General features: G+C 38.0%; 1 protein-coding gene across 1 annotated transcript in view; it reads right to left on the bottom strand.

The window, feature by feature from the left end:
* The window catches only part of LOC122814253, a 149,513-nt gene that overhangs the window by 93,663 nt on the left and 36,270 nt on the right, over positions 1-19,580 (bottom strand). Inside the window, exon 4 of the mRNA XM_044086850.1 lies at positions 15,898-16,038. Coding sequence (XP_043942785.1) covers positions 15,898-16,038 — 141 coding nt within the window. The remainder of the gene's footprint in view (positions 1-15,897; positions 16,039-19,580) is intronic.

Here is a 19,580-nt window from a genome sequence, read left to right as displayed (position 1 = left end):
TTGATGACCTGAGGGTAGTTAGAAAAGTAATTAACATATATATCAAATGCTGACTCATCTTGAACTGAAGGAGGTCTGAATCAACTTTACTCTATGGTCTGCCTGGAATTTTGTGCAATATCATGGCATCTATGGAGTTACTTTTGTGGTGTATTACAGATTTTTGAGATTTTTTTTATTATTAGTTTAATCTCTCTGGGCATTCTTGACAAAACACAATGTCAGGCATCCTTTCTTTGCACTTAATTCCTAAGTGTGCTTAATGTATTCTGCCTAACATGTAACAATGCGTCTGGCTTGGCATTGGATTTGAACACCAGTTCCTGCGATTTATAATTTTGATGTGATAGGTATAGTAAACTTGAAATGGTAGTAGACCTTTATTCTCTTAGTCATCCTAACAGTATAATATTGTTTAATAACTGTAATTATGTCATTCTCAGTATGATAAAGAAATTCAGAAAGTTTCTCAAGTCCAGTAAATTAATCGGCATACTGCAAATAATGTCAAACCATGCATTTGACTTCACTTTTTGTTTGTGGATGCACATCACACCTTGGTCCTCATGTTTTAGACTCTGTACTATTAAAATTTGCACATTGTTGCTTTTGCAAAAGTGCAAATCATTGCCTCTGTGAACATACATGAGAAAAATCGCTAAGGACTCAAAAGACAATCATAAGGCCTTCTTTAGCTATGTTAAATGCAAAAGTGCAAATCATTGCCTCTGTGAACATAATCGAGAAAAAATCAAAGACTCAAAAGAAAATCCCTCTTTAGCTTCTTTAGCTGTTAGAAACCTGGGAGGGAAAAATGCTCAGAATATGATTCATTCAAAATGAATAAATGAAAATGAAATGACTAGAACATGCCAATATTTTGCTAAGTTACTTCACTTCACCCTCCCCCCCAAAAAGAGATATCTCATATATACCAATATGTAGCCCATCTCTAATCTCTACAGAAAGGCTCTCTCTGCTCTCTAAAACAAAGCATCCATGGTACATGGTGGATCCCGGGCCCGTGTGTGTGTGTGTCTCTCACATTGCTCAATTAAACTTAGGACAGTTAGTTAAGGACAGTTGCCTAATCAGGATCACACCTTAAGGAGGGCTGAACAGCTGACAATACAGGTCCCACTTCACAAAAGGTCCCCTCCCACACCGTCTGAAATATCCGCCTCATCAGCTTGCATGAAGCCATGCTTGGATCTACTTTCTGCAAAGCCATGAGAAGGATCATAATGGAACTCATAACTTAAAGACTTTGAACTCCAACAGCCTTTTTGGCTTTGTCAAAGGCAGATTTTCCCTTTTTAAAAGGCAGATCTTTTTTTTTTACAGTCACCAAGGCCATTGAAAGGAAACAGTCACCGCTGGCTTTGGACCCAAGGCCAAACTCAAAAATCCGCACCAAGCTCATCACTTTGGTACATCAAATACCCCACAGCTTAACAAACAAAAACATCACAAACAAGAATGTAACTGGCCAAGCAACCTTGGCCACAGGAGGGAGTGCACAGTGTCGCCATGCTCAGAACTGCAGGCTTGGAGGCCGTGCCCTCCAGCATGTCACCCTGGGCCCACCAAGGGCTTCTTTTACTTTTCTGCTGACACAAGCAAACACAGGAGCTAAGACAACACAGGAGGGTGAGCATGGTACTGCAAACTTATTGCAGAAACACATCTGACAGAGATATATAACGAAAACACATCACACAAACAGAAGTCTAACGCAGACTGGTGAAAGATAACTAAAGTTAGCCAAAAACAATGTATCATACCCTTCAGCCAGGAAAGGTCATACAGACCATAAAAAAGAAGTTGTGATATTCCTGGAAATATAGGTGGCAATCTATTGAGCACAGAAGGAGTTATCACAGTATTGGGACTCACCTATGACTTGTCCCTATCGCTTGATAAAGACATTACAAAAGTAGTTAGAAGACATTCACCCACATCACACTCATCATGAAGGATTCACATCCTAGGTCATCGACTTCACTCATCAGACATCATCACACCCCATGCAGCATAAACAATGCCATTGTTCATCACCACTAAACACCTGACAGGCAGCTGCCTGCACCAAAAAACCTCCAAGAAAGGAAAAAGGGTCTCAAAAATATAAAATCAAAGCTGTCACTGAAAGAACTTCAGCTGACATTTCTCTGCCATCAGCAAGCTCAGAGGTGATCTGTGCCTGACTCACAAGGCTAATGTCAAACCCAGATTTGATGAACATGCTTCAATCCTGAAAAATCATAAATAAATTCAACTCGGGAAAAGAGACCCTTTGGGATGACAGAATGGCCAGGAGGACAAGGGCTGGCAGGACAGAAAGACAACCTGCATGTATGACAAACCTGCAAATCCCGAGGATTGGATGGCAGATGACTCAGCCGAGTTAAAGCAAAAAGAGGGAGACTGTATGGAGAGAAATCATATAACCTGGAGAGACAGGATGTTCTCCCCCTTTTGGCAAACACACAAACAAGGGGCAAACATTTCAAAGTAAATGGCGCAAATAGCCTAAAAACTCTGCCAGCCACAAAAAATATTATTTATCTGCAGATGTGTGAATCTTTTTCTCTGCCTGCAGCCTCAGTATTTCAACATTGTGAATTTGTTTAATCATGCCAACTGCCTTATATGCATACCTTCCCAATATATTAGGTTATTGAATTTACCCCAATTGACATAATAAATTGTTTATTGTTTTTGCTCACATAGCACAATTTTATCTGTCCAGGTGCTTTAGGTTTATGTCTAGAATAAGTCAGTAATGAAACATTTAACGTAAAGACTAGATTTCTCAAGCCCTGTTCTCTGAAAGCAGCTTCAGTAATGAAGTTATATAGAGTCCCATTATTTAGTTTAAATGTGTATTAATGCACTATTTATGCACAATTTTCCAGTACAGTGAATTTGACAATGGCAGCACTACTGAGTTTCAGAGCTTTGTGAAAAAATTGTGCTCACAGTTTCAACAAATAAAAAGCATTCAGAAACAAGTAATCTTTTACATTATGTTGGTCAGTCTGGGTATTGGATACATTAGAGTTTGTGTAGCTATCAACTTTATATAAATTACTTGCAACACGGGTTTCTGCCCTTTCTTTATACACTTGCACTCCTGAGGGGAAATGGTTAGCTTGGTCACATTTCCCGCACTCTCTAAGAGCTTGACATGGCTTTTTGTTGTCCTGATAATCACACATTGAAAAAATGGTACTAGCCGAAATTAATGCTTCCCGTTTCTAACCATTTCATCTCATATATATAATATATATATATATATATATATATATATATAAATAACTGAAACGTTCTTTGCTGCCATACTTTTTGAATCTTTTCTTACTTTATGCTTTGCCTTTATATCACTATCCTGTTACCAAAGACTTTAGCTACAGTTGAATTACATATCCGTCTAAGTCTTTTCCAAGTTCTCATCTGAATGCTAGTCACCTCTGCTGCTCTACTTACTGCAGTAATTTATTTTGAACGCAGCAGGAAATCAACCAGCCAGCAGTATAGACTTCAAAATGTAGGTGTATTTATAGATAACAAAAAATAACATAAAATATGATTTTCTTCAGCTTGGAAAAACAAATCAGAAACAGTCCACAGTTCCAGCTGCTGCCCTGACACACTTTTCTTTGTTTGGCTAACACAAATCAGTACTGTCAGAAAGCAAAAGCCAATGTATTCATTCCAGCCTGATGCAGAGTTTCTCAGGCAGGTAATTCTCTTTCCTCAGCTGACAGAAAGAGAATACAGCTTCTTAGAAGACAGGATAACATCAACCAACACAGTATGTAGAACTCCCTTCCAACAAACGGGGTTTCCTGTCAGTTTCTGCAGACTCATTCTTAGCCCCTCCATCAGGAATATGCCATTTCTAGCAGCAGTAATCCTTTTGTATTCTGACTACAACTAGCTCCTCCATGATTTTCTTTGGACCCCCTCCCTGCATGCTAGTCTTGGCATTCAAGAAGCATCCTCCATAGTCAGCACTATGCTACATATTCCCCAGTGAAGAACCATTAGTTTGAGCCGGCATAGATAAGTCTGGGATAGGAAATTAGTGTTAAAGTGGCAGGGGCTCAGAAGATGGGTAATCTTGAATTTGAATGACTGCATGACTAATGCCAGAAAAAAAAAACATTATAATTATCATCTTTATGCCTCTAAAGTCTCTGTTAAGGGGCATAGTATGTGACAAGGGTAAAGTCTTTCCCCAAAAGATAATATTTTAATTTTTTAAGGGATTACATTATTGAAGGGACAGCCAATAAACGCAAAGACTGGGATAAACTAGCAATAATTTCTCAGTCCCAGGAAACCAAATAAAACAAGTAAGGTCACCAACGAAACACTAATAATGCAAATGATCGGGTCTATATCAGAACATTGAAGTATTAAAACTTTGAATGTTCTGATATCGAACACTATTCAGCGAACGCTAAGAATAGCGAAGCTGCAGAACAGCAAATTCTTTCCTCTGGAAAGAATGTGGTTGGCCGTTTCTGTGGCTTTGCAATTCTTAGCACTGTGGTAGAAAGTTACGGGTTGGGTTCAGGTAAGTGGGCGATTGTTTGTACGTTAGGGGCGGGTTAAGTGAGTTAGGGTTAGGGCGTGGGTTAGGCGTGTGTGCGATAGTGACAGACTTTAGGGTTGGAGCGATTTAAATGAGTTAAGGTTAGGGCGCAGGTTAGGTGAGTGTGCGATAGTGACGGGCCTTAGGGTTAGGGTTTGGGTTAAGATAAATGGGTAGATAGTAGTGTATGTTTAGTTTAGTGTAGCATTAGATGCAGGAATTTAAGTGTATGCGTGTGGTTGCTGTTTGTCTGATGTGCTTGTGTTGTGTGTATTTGTCTCGGAGCAGCAAATTTTTTCCATGGGAAAAAGTTTGCTATTCTGAATGTTCGATATTTTCATGTTTAGATGTTTTGGGGCCGATGAAATAGCGTTCGCTATTTTCATCTTTTGATAACGTGATATAAACGCCAAATGATCCAGTGACCAGGTGCAAGGTGCACAGATAAAAACACACGGAGGGAGGTGAACAAATGAAATCCAAAAATTTATTGATAGATTAAGCGTGTTCATCCTGCTATTGTCAGGCCTTATTAAGAGAAAAGCCATAACCTGTTTTTTTGTAGTGGGTTTGGGCCAATTCTGTACTGCATCTGCCTTGTTACCCTGAGGTTTTACTATTCCCCTCTGTATTATGCAGTCTAGATAGAGGGCTTTCACAATACCTGTCTTCCACTTAGTGTGTCGTTTTTTTTTTTTTTTTTTATTTTATTAGTCAAGATTTTCACATGCAGATTCCAAAATGGCCTGTATCCTAGGGGATATGACTTTCCATTCCTCAGAGGAAATGTCCATATATGCTGTCAAATATCTTATATGAGTATCTAAGTACCATATCAATGAGCTTCTAGAACCTAGCTAGTGCTTCATGGAGACTCAGTGACAAGATTCTCTTGTGGAATTGGTCATGTGCTGTGGACAATGCTATTTCCTCCTTTACTTCTGAGATGGAATTTGCCATTGGCCTTTAATCTAAAGTGTCTAAAGTGAAGAGAAACCTAACCTTGCCCAAAGTTTTCACTAGTTCATCCAGTCTGGGCAGAGGATACAAATCAAATTTGGAAATACTGTTTAATTTTTTTAAGTCATTACAAAATCTAATTGCTCCATCAAATTTGGAGATTAAAGTACAATATGGTTATTCCACTCACTTTGGGACTCCTGTATAAACCCAAGTTTAAGCATTCTCTGTACCTCTTCATTAACTGCTAGGCACTGGGATTCTGGTATGTGGTATGGTTTTAGAATTATAGTTGCAGCAAATATTTCAATATTTTGCTGGAATAAATTGGTCCTGCAAGGCAACTTTGAAAATGCACCTCTACTCCTCAGCATAAACTTTTCTCTGACACTGTTAGTTTCTCATTTATGACTTCATGATGTTATGTGTGCCCTATCTTAATCTGCAAATATACTCTCTACAAACATCTCACTTTCCTTCCAAGATGTCTCATCATTTGATAGATGTTCTGGTTTCCTTTTTCATGTTATCTCACTTTATAATTTAGTCCACTAATCTTTTCTACAACTTCAGAAGGTCCTTGTTCTTGACAGTGGGCATCAATACAAGCACAGTGTCCCCGCTAAGTTGTGCATTTCTACTATATGATTCTTATTCTGTTTCCTGTGTCCTTTCCTTATGTTGTTTTACTATAGACATTAAGTTCTTAATCTTGTTTATAAGTCTGTAAAATGCTCTCTCACACTTTAAAGGGGACATTTTCCTCTTCTCAAATTCCTTTCACTATATCTAGCAGGACTGAGTGATGTCTGCTATGTAGCAGTTCAGAGTGATTGCATTTGAGACTTTGGGTACCTCCTTTACTGCAAAGAAGATCTACAATAGCAATTAGTAACAGTTTTTCCACCCTGTTCTATCTGGTTTCCTTAATGTAGATTTTACTGTATAATTAAATGATTCGCTGACCAATTTGTCTGTGGGTCGTACACTGAGGTTCTTATCTGGTTTACCTTAAACGATAAGCAGAGCTCATGCACCACTCTGGGCATGAGTGTGGTGCCTTGGTCCATAAAAATATTGGGGATTTCTTACTTTAGAAAAGAATAATATTAATTAGCTATAGAGTTGATCTTAACTCTTCATAAGAGTTTTGCTTCAGGAAAATTTTGTTCATCATCATCATCATCATCATCTTTTGGCTTTTCCCGTTAGGGGTCACCACAGTGGATCATCTCTTTCCATTTCTTCCTGTCCTCTGCATCTTGCTCTGTCACACCAACCGCCTGCATGTCCTCTCTCACCATGTCCATAAACCTTATCTTAGGCCTTCCTCTTTTCCTCTTACCTGGCAGCTCCATCCTTAGCATTTTTTCCCAATATACCCATCATCCCTCCTCAGCACATGTTCAAACCAAAGCAATCTCGATTCTCTTGCTTTGTCTCCAAACTGTCCAACATGAGCTGACCCTCTAATATACTGATTCCTAATCCTATCCATCCTAGTCACACCGAGTGCAAATCTTAACATCTTTAACTCTGCCACATCCAGCTCTGACTCCTGCCTTTTTGTCAATGCCACTGTCTCCAATCCATATAACATAGCTGGTCTCACTACCCTCTTGTAGACATTCCCTTTCACTCTTACTGGTATCCGTCTGTCACAAATCACTTCTGACACTCTTCTCCACCCATTCCACCCTGCCTGTACTCTCTTCTTCACCTCTCTTCCACATTCACCATTACTCTGAACTGTTGATCCCAAGTACTTAAACTCGTCCATCTTTACCAACTCTACTCCCTGCATCCTCACCATTCCTCTACCCTCCCTCTCATTTACACACATATATTCTGTCTTAGCCCTGCTAACCTTCATTCCTCTGCTCTCTAGAGCATATCTCCACCTCTCCAGAGTCTCCTCAACCTGATTCCTACTCTCACTACAGATCACAATGTCATCTGCAAACATCATAGTCCAAGGGGACTCCTGTCTGATCTCGTCTGTCAACCTGTCCATCACCACTGCAAATAAGAAGTTCATAATCAAGTATTACCTGTATATACTGGTAGCTCTTGGCCAACCTGACAAGGGGACCTATAATGTCCATTACTATTCATGCAGATGGGATTTCGATTATAGGAACAAGTATCAAAGTGTTCCTAATCCCTGGGTTAGGTACTGTCTTTTGACTTTCTGGACAAGATGCACAAAAATGTTCTATTTCCTTCAAAATACCAGGCCAATTGAATTTGGCTAAATGCTGGGCTTTGTCTTATCTTTTCATACGAGCCAACTTCATTACTAGTAATCCAAAAGTATTAAGCACACATAACTGTCTCACTCTCTATTCTGTTCCTTTAGCCACCTGTAGAGTAAGTCATTCTGTAACTCAAAACATGGAAGTAGGTCTCTGTTCATTTGTTTTATTTTCTACTTTGGTTACATAGAAGTGTGATGGCATGGAGGACACTTATAGGATTATATGATCATAGGAAGTTGCTAGGCTAATGGACCTAGGGACCTTACAAGCCTAGCTAAGTTCTACCCTTATTTCCATGATCAACATCTATTGCCCCTGCTCAAGATGGACACAGGTGGAGCCCCTGTGGTGAATTTATGGTTACCCATCCAATCATCCAGATTGCATTTTAAGAGGGCCATTGAGGTGCTCTGTTTGACATGAAGTGGCAGTCTGTTCCAAAGATGGGGTAACCTCTGGGAGACAAATCTGTCCCTCCAGCAGGTTCTATTAATGTCACATACCAGGTTAAGGTCTTTAGAGTGAGTAACCTGTGTACCATTTGACTTACAGATATGCAGCATTTCCAATAAAGCAGTGCCAGAGATTGCCTTGTATGCAAGGCAGAGATCACCTCTGAGAAGTCTGTATGAAACAGAATAAACTGACAGTGATTTTAGATGCTCCACATAGGACAGATGCTGAAGACCTTGAATTTTCCTTGTGAGGAACCTTTGTGGTCTCTCCAATTACTGCAGGTGCTTGGAAAGGTACATACCAAAAGAAGCATTGTACTAAATTATTAGCCTGATGTGGAAAGAGTGCAGGGAGGTTATATCTTCTTTTTTTTCTGGAGGCAATGCCCTTACTTATGAGATAAGAAATACAGAATGCCCTTCTTACCACTCTGGAGACATGGTGGTCAAAGGTAAGGTTAATGTCAATCTGTGTGCCCAGGTCTGTCACCACTGAGTGCATACTAAAGGTGTTTCTATTGATGTGGTAATTAGCAGGAACATCGCTCTTACTGAAAGGGATGATGACACCTTTTTTGCTTTGAGTATAAGGCCAAGACTTTGACACCAATCATTTGTTTGTGTAAGACTCTTGTAGGATGTTGAAATCATTTGGAGATTCTATGACCACTCTCAGTTTGCAGTCATCAGCAAACTTTATCAGCCATAGACCTTTCATTTCTGCTTGTACTTCAGAGAAGTAGATTCCAAACAGTAGAGGTCCCAGGACTGATCCATGTGGAACACCACTGGTTACAGGTCTGCTGTTGGAGGTGGATTCCCCTATTTTGACTATATGGGTTCTATCAGTGAGCAAGTTAGTCACCTATCTAATGATATAAGGGTTGAAACCTAGCTGGGTGAGTTTGTCAATGATGCCTGAGTGGGAGATAGTGTCAAATGTCTTGGCTAAGTCTAGATAGGCTGTATGCACACATTTCCCCTCATCCAGGGCCTTGGTGATTGTCTCAAAGAAGTCCACCAGGTTTAACAGGCATGATCTCCTTTGACAAATCCAAACTGAGTAGGGTCAACTGTTTGGAGATTACCCACATCTTTGTTGATAAGGTCCATGATGATTCACTCCATGGTCTTGCAGGTAAGGCTAGTCAGGCTAATAGGTCTATAGTTCCCAGGTCAGTGGAAGCACCATCTTTATACAAGGGAATAACAGTGAGCACTTTCCATTCAGCTGGGATGAAGCTAGTGCTTAGATTATGATTGAAAAGAGTACCCAATGGTGTTGCTAATTCTTGTTAGAGCCCATGTAGGGCACAGCCTAGGATGTTATCAGGTACCATAGATGCTGTGTTTTTGGCTTAGAGAAGGCATTTATGACCTGCTTTTTAGAGATACAAGGTACGGAACAGGTGGTAGGGATGTCATAGTGTTAACTATGTTCACAAGCTCAGTATATGTGGTTTCATTAATTACCAGTTTGGCACAAATCTGGGCCTTTCCTTTTAGGTTACGGATGTAACTAAAGAATGCCTTATGGTTGTCTTTAGTTAAGGAAGCTAATTTGGATTTGTAGTTTGCTTTGGAGGACTTCACAAGAAGTCTTATTTGCTTGTTTAAGCTGAGGAGGGAGTGTTGCCTGTTAAGAGCTCACTCTCTCTTACTCTTACCCAGCAATTTCTTCCTCTTATTGTAAAGCCTGTTAATGGCAGTCATCCACCAGGCCAGTTTGCTCTTCCTTGAGGAGCTTGTTTTGGTCCTATCAGTAATGGCCGAGTCAATGCAGTTATACAGGTGCTTGTATAAAGCAGTGGTTTAGAATTCGGCATAGTTGCCAGTTCCATCTGACGGGGAGGTGCAGTGAAGCTATTTATACTTTTCTCTGTTTTTTAGGAGTTTTGAGTTATGCTTCAAGTGAGTATAACTCATCTTGGGGTGATTCAATTTAACATAAGTAGAATGTTTCTGATCTTTTACGCTTTCTAAACTGTAAATTCTGCCCTTCTTTGGCTCACAAACCCAAACTCATTTCCAACTCTTACACCTTTAGAACTCAAAATTAAGTGACTCTCACCTTTAACTCTTTTGACCTCATCACTGGTGAACTGACTTTTTTCAAATTTTTGTTAGCAGCTTGGAACTTGATAACCTCAAATATTGTTTTCAAATATAAATTTCTTGAACATATGAAACATGTAGCCAGATGTAATATTTGCAGAGACTCTGGATAAAGAATCAGTTTTGCATATTTTACTTTCATTAAATTTGATCTTAGAATTTCAATAAGACAAATATGGTTTTCATCTTTAAACATAGCGATTTTCGTTTCCTACTTTTCCCACCGTTTCTTTCATCATTCCTTTTCAGACTGTTACCTTACTTTCTTCTTTCTGTTTTTTTTTTCTCTTACTCTTTTTCTTCAGTCTGTTTGATTTTTGTAATCCTTTTTCTATTTTCTGGTCTAAGTTTTCTACTCCTAGATTACTTGTTAGCTCTCTCACTCATTAATTTACTAACTGTGTATTCTGACCTGCAGAGCCGGATCCAGCAGTAGGTGACATAGGCAGTTTCCTACTGCCCCATAAAGGCTAGGGGCCCCAAAATGTGTAGAATTAAAATAAATATATATGAAAACGCCAATTTCTTTTAAAATCAGATAGCGATTCAATAGTTCATGCTGTTGTGCTCTGCTGCTGTTTGGCTTGGCTTCCTCATCTTCCACTTGTGCAGAGGGGAAGGGTGCTACTTCATCTTGGTGATACAAAGCAAGCACCACTAAGCAGGTACATTGGTCTGCCCCCCCCCCCCGACCTGACTGTCTTAATAGTTCAGTCTGCTCAGGGCTCAGCGGCAGGTCACATAGGCGGGTATACACATTGGCAGTTAAAACCATTGTTTATGTGATGTTACCGCTCTTTTTCTTAGTGATCTGCTGACCAGACCGACATGAAGTTACTCCTTCCTCCACTCCTCACTCAAGAGATGCTCAGCTCACTTTGAAGAAAAAAGAAAATTAAAAAAATAATCTATTTCAGTGAAGTGATTGACATCCATTTATTGCAGTCAAAACCATGGTGCTGGTGGTATGTCAGATATATTATTACTATCTTCTTACAGTTGCAACCTATGTAGTTTACTTATCCATTTTTTGCAGTTTGTTGACCAGGCAGGAAAGGCACTGGGTGAGGGACCTGGGTCTAAGGCATTAGCATTTCAAGACTTGCTAAATACATTTTTTTTGTTTTTTGGGGTTTTTTAGCTGGCATCTGTTCATATAATGCAATAGCATATCTTTTTTTTTTTTTTACTAAGATATATTTCATTGCTTATGTTAATAAATCAAGATGTTTAATTTACCTGTAATGAATTTTTATCTCATGCATTTGATTTTATCACCATCACCTAGTTGAGTTAATGCAATATAAAAGACTTTTAGAAAGTTTCTTTGCTGTAGAGGCTCACAGTGAATGCCATGGTCCTTCTTTACACAATATTTAGATAAAGACAGTGTAACAGCCCCGAGTCCTGAACATTATGTTGTAATGAATGTGTTCTTAACTTTATCAGAATTTCAGTATGGTAATTCATTAATAACCTCCTTAAAATAGCATCATTGAGTGGAGGATATTTAGTAAATCATTTTTCTTACAACAATTTGGATATTTGGGATTTTGGGCAGAGAGAGCTGTAAGGTGCACTCTCATTTTTGGACTGACCCTACAGATGAAGAATAAAATAATAGCATACTTCACTTTGATAGGAGTAGTATAGCCAAATTTGGGGAAAAAATTATTCAGGAACACTTTTTCTTCAAATTAACTGTTTTAATTTAGTTTCAGAATACAAAGAAGCACAAATAATACATATCTTATTGTATGATGTTCAGATCTTATACAAGTCGTATACTACTTAAGATAAAATAAATCAAATTTTACAAAATCAAACAGAACAAATAGCTTTGGTTAATAAAATTATACCAAATTCAAATGTTTTGCTATGATGGCTTTACAGAAATGAAAAAAGTATATTACTTCTATGATGGATGGCAGTGACTAGACAATTTTACAAGAATAAAGGCTAGCCACACTCATTGATTCATGTTAAAATATTACATGGTATTTATATTTCACTGTTATGGCTGTATATAAAGAAGTTGGAATATGAACCAACATGTTGTCATTGTAGAGATAAGCCTATACCATTAATACATTGTTGGTGGCTTTGGTAATAGATTCAGGGATGGTGACTCAAAATGCTGCAATGATTAGACATTTATAATGGTAAAGTTGTGGAAGCAAGTCTGGATATATTCTTATCTGACAACATATGCTTTTTTTTTTCTCCAAGTGTGGACAGAGCAAAGATTATATTAGCTGTGGTGATCAAAAGCTCATATTATTATATTATTAAACTTAAAATCATTTATCCTACCTAATTCTTCCTGTATTCACAGACTACAAAAGGGATCCTTTGGGGAAATGATTTATTTTGATGTCATTTGGTGTGTGTGTGTGTGTGTGTGTGTGTGTGTGTGTGTGTGTGTGTGTGTGTGTGTGTGTGTGTGTGTGTGTGTGTGTGTGTGTGTGTGTGTGTGTGTGTGTGTGTGTGTGTGTGTGTGTGTGTGTGTGCATACATGATGGACAAACTAATGATTCTGAAGAGGTCATTGGGGAAACTTTTTCATTTTAGTGCTTGTGCATACATACACAAACTACTGAAGAAGTTGTTGGGGAAAATGTTTTATTTTTGTGCTTGTGCATATATGGGAAACTGCTTAAGGGAACCTTGGGGGAAATTATTCATTTTGATGTCATTTGGTGCTTGTGCATACATGGACAGACTACTGAGGGGGGCGTTAGGAGAAATGTTTCATTTTGGTGCTTGATCATACATGGACAATCTACTTAAAAGAACCTTGGAGGAAACAATTCATTTTGATGTCATTTTTGCTTATGCATACATGGACAGACTACTGATAGGGTTGTTAGGGGAAATGTTTCATTTTGTTGCTTGTGCATATATAATAATTTACTTAAGGGGTCTTGGGAGTTTGTTTTTTTTGGTGCTTGTGTATACATACATGGATGGACAATCTACTGAAGTGGTCTTTGGGGGAATGTTTCACTTTGGTGCTAGTGCATATATATTTGTATGGGGAGAATATTGAAAGGATTGCGGGGGAGGAGTATTTCATTTTGGTGATTGTGCATACATACATGGATGGAGATACTTCTGGAAGGATCATTGGGAGGTGTTTCATTTTTGTACTTGTACATATGGAGTCACTCGAGGAAATGTTTCATTTTGGTGTCTGTGCATACATGGATAGTCTATTAAAGGGATCTTTGGGAGAAATACTTCCTCATTTTGGTGCTTGTGCATAAATGAACAGCTCTATTTGAAGCCTGAAATGTTATTTGGGAGAAATGTTTCATTTTGATATCATTTGATGATTGTATGGACAGACTGCTGAAGAGGTCCTTGCAGGAAATGTATTTTGGTGCTTGTGTATACATGGACAGACTACTGAAGGGTTCTTTGAAGGAAGTGATTTATTTTGATGTAATGATGGTGCTTGTGCATACATGGACAGACTACTGATGGGGTTATTGCAGAAAAGGTTTCATTTTGGTGCTTGCGTATACATGGACAAATTACTGAAGGGGTCATTGGGGAAAATGTTTCATTTTGGTGTTTGGATATACAAACTTCTTAAGAGAACATTGGTGGAAATAATTCATTTTGATGTTTGTTTGGTGCCTTAGCATACATGGACAGACAACTGAGAGGGCCATTAGGGGCAAAGTTTCATTTGGTGTTTGTGCACAGGTCCTTTACAGCTCGCTACTTGAATACGTACAAAAAATAAGAGATTCGTTTGATTCAATATGAAAGGGAAGCAAAAGAAACGATGACTACCAACCATATCTGTGCAGCTAAAGAAAGACAAACAAGGAAACCAAAATTATTCCGTGATGAAGCATAAACCATGAATTCATCATCTTTGAGATATTTAATTAATTAATTGATCAATTTTATTTAATATAAGACATTTTGGGGTGGTATGATGACATTTTGATGTCATGTGACAGAGGGTCCCAGTCCAGTGTCCTGCCTAGGGCCCCCATGACCTTGGTCCAGCTCTGCTGACCTGTACTATATCATCTTTATGTTCTTTATACTCCTGAGCTTTCAGTTCATCAAACTCCTCCATGAACAGCCTCTCTTCCCTCAACATCCAGACTAATAAGTCAAGCCCCTTCCTATAACCTCAGAAACTATCATAATCATTTGGGTTCTCTTTGTCAAACATCTGATTCCAAAATACATTTTCTAACCATTCATTCGCAATATTAAGCACCAGACTATGGTACTTCCTTCTAATTTTAAAGACACCTCTTCATACCCTAAAGTGCACTGCTAAAATATCATGTCAAAACCCTAGCGAAGTGTATCTACAACATCTCCAGCCACATGACCTAGATAAACCTTTAACTTTCACTGACATTCTAGTTCCAATTCTCCAATCTATACCATTTTCATGAGGCCTAATCACAGTTAAACAGACATTGTATCACAATTGTATATATTGAATCTTTGATCATACTGTATAAAATGCTCATGTTATTTTTACATTATAATATGTTTGTACCATTCTGTCTATAGTATTTGTTAAGCAATATTGTGGCTGTTCCAGACTGAGACGGAAACTGGCCAGAAGTGACCAGTGCTCTACTCCACTAAACAAATTGAAATAAATAAAGTGGTATGCCTTGTCCTTCCTTTTGCTTGTTTTTCTAGCGTTTTCTGCAAAGGCTATATTTGTGTTTTTGTAGCTTTAATTTTGTATTATGTTGCGAATCTCTTTTCCTTACAATGATTAGCCTCTGCTTGTTTGGTTCAAGTACCATACTTTACTTTATTTACACTATGACTTATGTGCTTATTGCATAATTAATTAAGCATTTCACAGTTAACCTGTCATATCCTGACACTATGAATTCTACATGTGTAATACTGCAATTGTCATGTGATCAGGTACACACAATATTGATAATATGGCTTAATTTTTATTTGCCTTTGGTATTAGCCATGTCTGAAAAGGCCTTTGGGCCAGGTGATGTAGTTATTTATTTATTAAACAAACAAATAAGTAAATACTGTACCCAAAATTCCCCACATCATTATGAACATAACCTAGTTTGCTATAGATGTCTTGGCTTTTCACTTTCAGTTTCTAGCTTGACATATCCCTCAAAGGTCCAGTTAGTTTTATTTGGATTGATATTTCACAAAACTGAGTGTCACTCTTTAATATTATTTGTTCCCATCTGGACACTTTCATTAGCATGTTTCAGAATTAGCTGAGCTCAAAAAGCTACATGAAAATCATCATTCCAATGTCAAAGGTTCAATTCAATGAAAAAAAGTCACATGATCTTACAATAAATGGTTAGCTGTACTGACTGGTGCTTATCTCTTCTTCAGCAATGAAATAAGCTTTGGATACTTATAATATAGTTATAATATTCTTGTTTATTACAGCTGCAGGGTACCTAAACTAATTTGTTTGCATATCAATTGTTGTGTTCTAATGCAGAACCGACTGCTTCACATGACTTACAGGAGATAATTCAGTAGAGATGTCCATGGTGACTGGAGATTCAGGGTGGAAGGGAAACTCAGGTTTCTTGCCAGAGAAGATATGGATTCGTACATCAGCACTTCCATAAGGGTCATAAATGTCATAGTAATGTTCCCCAGGCTAATGACATAAGGAGAAAAAATTTAAATAAAGAAATGGAACATTCTTTTAATGAAATAAGTACAACATTCTTACAATTATTGCATATTATTCTTTCTAAAATATGACAAACTAAGTTATATAAATGTGACTTTCTTAGCAAAATGACATTCTTGTTCTTCAGTATTATTTGACTTCTAATTTAATTTTGTCAGGTTTGGCAGTGGGGACAAACTAAGGCCACAATTTTAGTCAATCAAAGGAAAGATGGCAGAAACAATACAGAAATGGGCTCATCTTATGACCAAGAGGGTTTTCATCCTAATACATTTTTGGCAGAGTTGAAACAGAAGAATGTTCTCCATCATGCTCACACTAACTTGGTAACTGTACAGAAGATCACCTGTTTAGTTAAATCCCTTTCAGTATTTTGGACACATTTTGGCCACTAGTAGCGTGAAAAGGATTGGTAGTCAAAGGAATTAGAACACTGATTAAAAAGTAGTAATATCATAAATACAGTTGACTCAAGGTCTAAAGAGGTAGTTGCTCCCTTATACTCACCATTGATTGGGCCAATGATCGAGTACAACACACCCTTTGGGATGTATCTCGCTAAACATATCAAACAATTAGAAAAATCTCAAAGGCTCCTAATCAGAAATATCACAAACCTAAAGTCCCTGAGCTACCTAGAGAGGCTGGAAGCTCTATCCCTTCATTTAGTGTCTTATAGACTTTTGAGGGGAGATCACTTTCTCATTCACCTCACCATTAGAAACCTGACTGTCCTGGACCTCTGCTTCTCTTCAAATCCAATATCTCCACCAGTACCAGAACTAGAGACCCAAATCTTTACTAACAGATAAATAAAACAAGTTGGAGGGACAGGATTATTCCTCAATGCCTCTCAAGCCTCTATAATACACTTCTCCTACTTGTTAAGCAATGTGACTTATTATGTTCCTTTAAACATAAACTAGACAACTGAATGGGTATCCACAAATTTTCTCCTGGACTGACAGGCATGTCCTCCTGAATAAGGAAGATATGGCCTGATGGTTGCCACTGGCAAGGTTTGAAGGCTTATGGGGCTTTGGAATATCTATGACTTTATGAATGGCATGATATGACTTTACGGCATATCTTCCAAATGGGACATTACAATCTTCAAGATGGAACGTTACAACTACAACTGTGATGTAACAAGTGCTGAGTCTGCTTACATTTCATTGGACTTTTGTCAGTGTGATATTGTCTATCAGTTCCTGTACCCGTATGAGAATGTTTTTATCAGTCTCTTCCTGAGGTGCGACTGATGTCAGTCCTGTTCTACCTTTTTCATATACCATCAGCTACCTGCACTCTTCGGTTCTTCAGCTGAGGGGCATTGTTCTTACCAGATAATTAATGTGCCCCAGTGACACACAACTTGTGGTCTCTGTACAAAATCCACTAAAATAGCAAAAGGTAGATACCTGCAGTAAACAAGAGAACAATTGTGTACATAACAATTTTCTCAAGTAGACTAGGATAATTTGGTAGGATAAGTTTACTACTGCAATACTCTATGAATTTCATGAAGATGGACAGTTAAAATGAATGCCTCATTTAGTTTATTCTAAAGAAGAGCACTGCAGAAGAAACATGTATAAGACAGTATAAACAGCTATACCGCAAGGGTCTCTGCATTTGAGGGAGTGTGGGGGTGGAGGGTTGCTAAAGTAGTCGATATAGGACAGCTGCTGCTGCAAAACAATTCTGAAACCGAGTATCTAGCATATAATGCATGACAAAAGTATTAATTCTTTTCAAATAATTAGCAGGGTGTGTGGGCTGACACACAGTTTTCTTATTTATTTATTTTTCAAAATGAAGGAACTTCAATCATATGGTCTCAACGATATTTAGTTTGATGTTCAATAATTTTGATGTAACAACATAGATCCATGTGGTTCCGATCTAGCTCTAGTGCCGCTGGGAGCAATCTGTCAGACCTAAGATAGAATGAGTCACTAAACACAAACAGCTTACCATTGACTCCTTTGTTGACCACCATGTCACTGAGAGAGAAGAGGGAGAGGGCTGGGGGAGGGCCTTTCCTTTTTTTCCTACCTTTCAGACCCCAGGAGAAAAGGGACTTGGTCGCCAAGAAATGAGAACAACAAGAAAAATTGCGGAAGAAGAACACAGACACCAGAAAGAAAGTATGGCTGGTAGAAAAAACCTAAGGTAACTTTTTACCTCTCTGTAACTAGTGACACATTTGCTTTAGTGTTTACATTGAGTGTTAAAATATAGTTTGAGTGAATTTGAATTGCTCAATTCTCATTAAGGAATTAGATTTATTGTCTCTGATGTGCAATGATGTCACTGGAATGTGGAAAATAAAATCTAAAAACCTAGCTTCCTAAACTTAAATATGAATATGATAATGATGATGCATAAATGTATAAATATTTAAAACTCTTTAACTTTCTTCCACCTTTCATTCCTTCTTATTAGAAGCCTATTAGATGATTTTGAGCAAGCGTGATGGATGATTTATTCAATGAAATTAATGAGCTACGCTTAAAACCACATTTTGTGAAATAAACTAAACAAGAGAAACAGATGATAAATGACCTTAAGAAGGAATGATAGAATTGTTATTAGGACAGGCAGACATCAGGAGCCAGCTCTGTGGAACTAACAACTCCAACGAGTAATACATAAAATGATAGCCTTGCAGATACCTTGTATAGATCCATATGAAACCAAAGAGAGCAAGACTAGGAGATGGACAGAGATTTGTCTCTTGCTGACAAATCTCTTCTTAAAGGAATAGCATTGCGATAAGTAACCATTACTTTGGTATTGAATTCGGAAGTAGTCCATCTGCAGGAAATACATATCCTACTTAAAGTGAATTGTGCAGGTATTTATATATGACAATTAGTTGCAGAACAAATATCATCTAAGGTGGCATTTCAAATTAAGGCCATGAATGTGGCAACAATTCTTGAAGAAAGTGTTTTAAGTATGGATTGTAAAGTCTTTCCACACTTATTGTAAAAAAAGACACTGCAACTACAAAATAATTGGGAAAGCTACAGTTTTCTACCTTTCTCACTTTCCAAACCTTTAACATAGGACACATAAAGCAGTCTAAATAAAACTGGAACTGCCTGTGCGCATTCATATAGTGAAGGAGAAATTCTCCCTTAAATAAGCTGACACTGTTGGTTTAAGTTAAGGAGCAGTAAACTTTTCCGGTATAAATAAATGTCCCACAGAGCCATTGGCGCCCTAGCTGTATTCCCCCTACGTGTGTCCAAAGATGACAGTAGTCAGCTGACTATGGCAAACTGAGTCAGCCTTTAAACTATGTTCATGTTGGGCTCTAGGTACCTTCATTAAATCATCAAATTATTGGACTGTATAACTTTTGACATTAAGTTTCCCAAGAAATAAAGAATATTTCAGGTGTCTTTGTTCTTTACAAACTGCACTGTCTTCTGACAAACTTTTGCTGGTTAACTTGTGGGTGAAATGTTTTAGCCTGCTACAGCTCCTCCAAGCAT

This window comes from Protopterus annectens, chromosome 10.part0 (assembly GCF_019279795.1).
Source record: "Protopterus annectens isolate FY-2018-M chromosome 10.part0, PAN1.0, whole genome shotgun sequence".
In the NCBI taxonomy this organism is placed as follows: domain Eukaryota; kingdom Metazoa; phylum Chordata; order Ceratodontiformes; family Protopteridae; genus Protopterus; species Protopterus annectens.
Note: the sequence above shows the minus strand (reverse complement) of the source record. Positions and strands in the feature narration are given on the sequence as shown.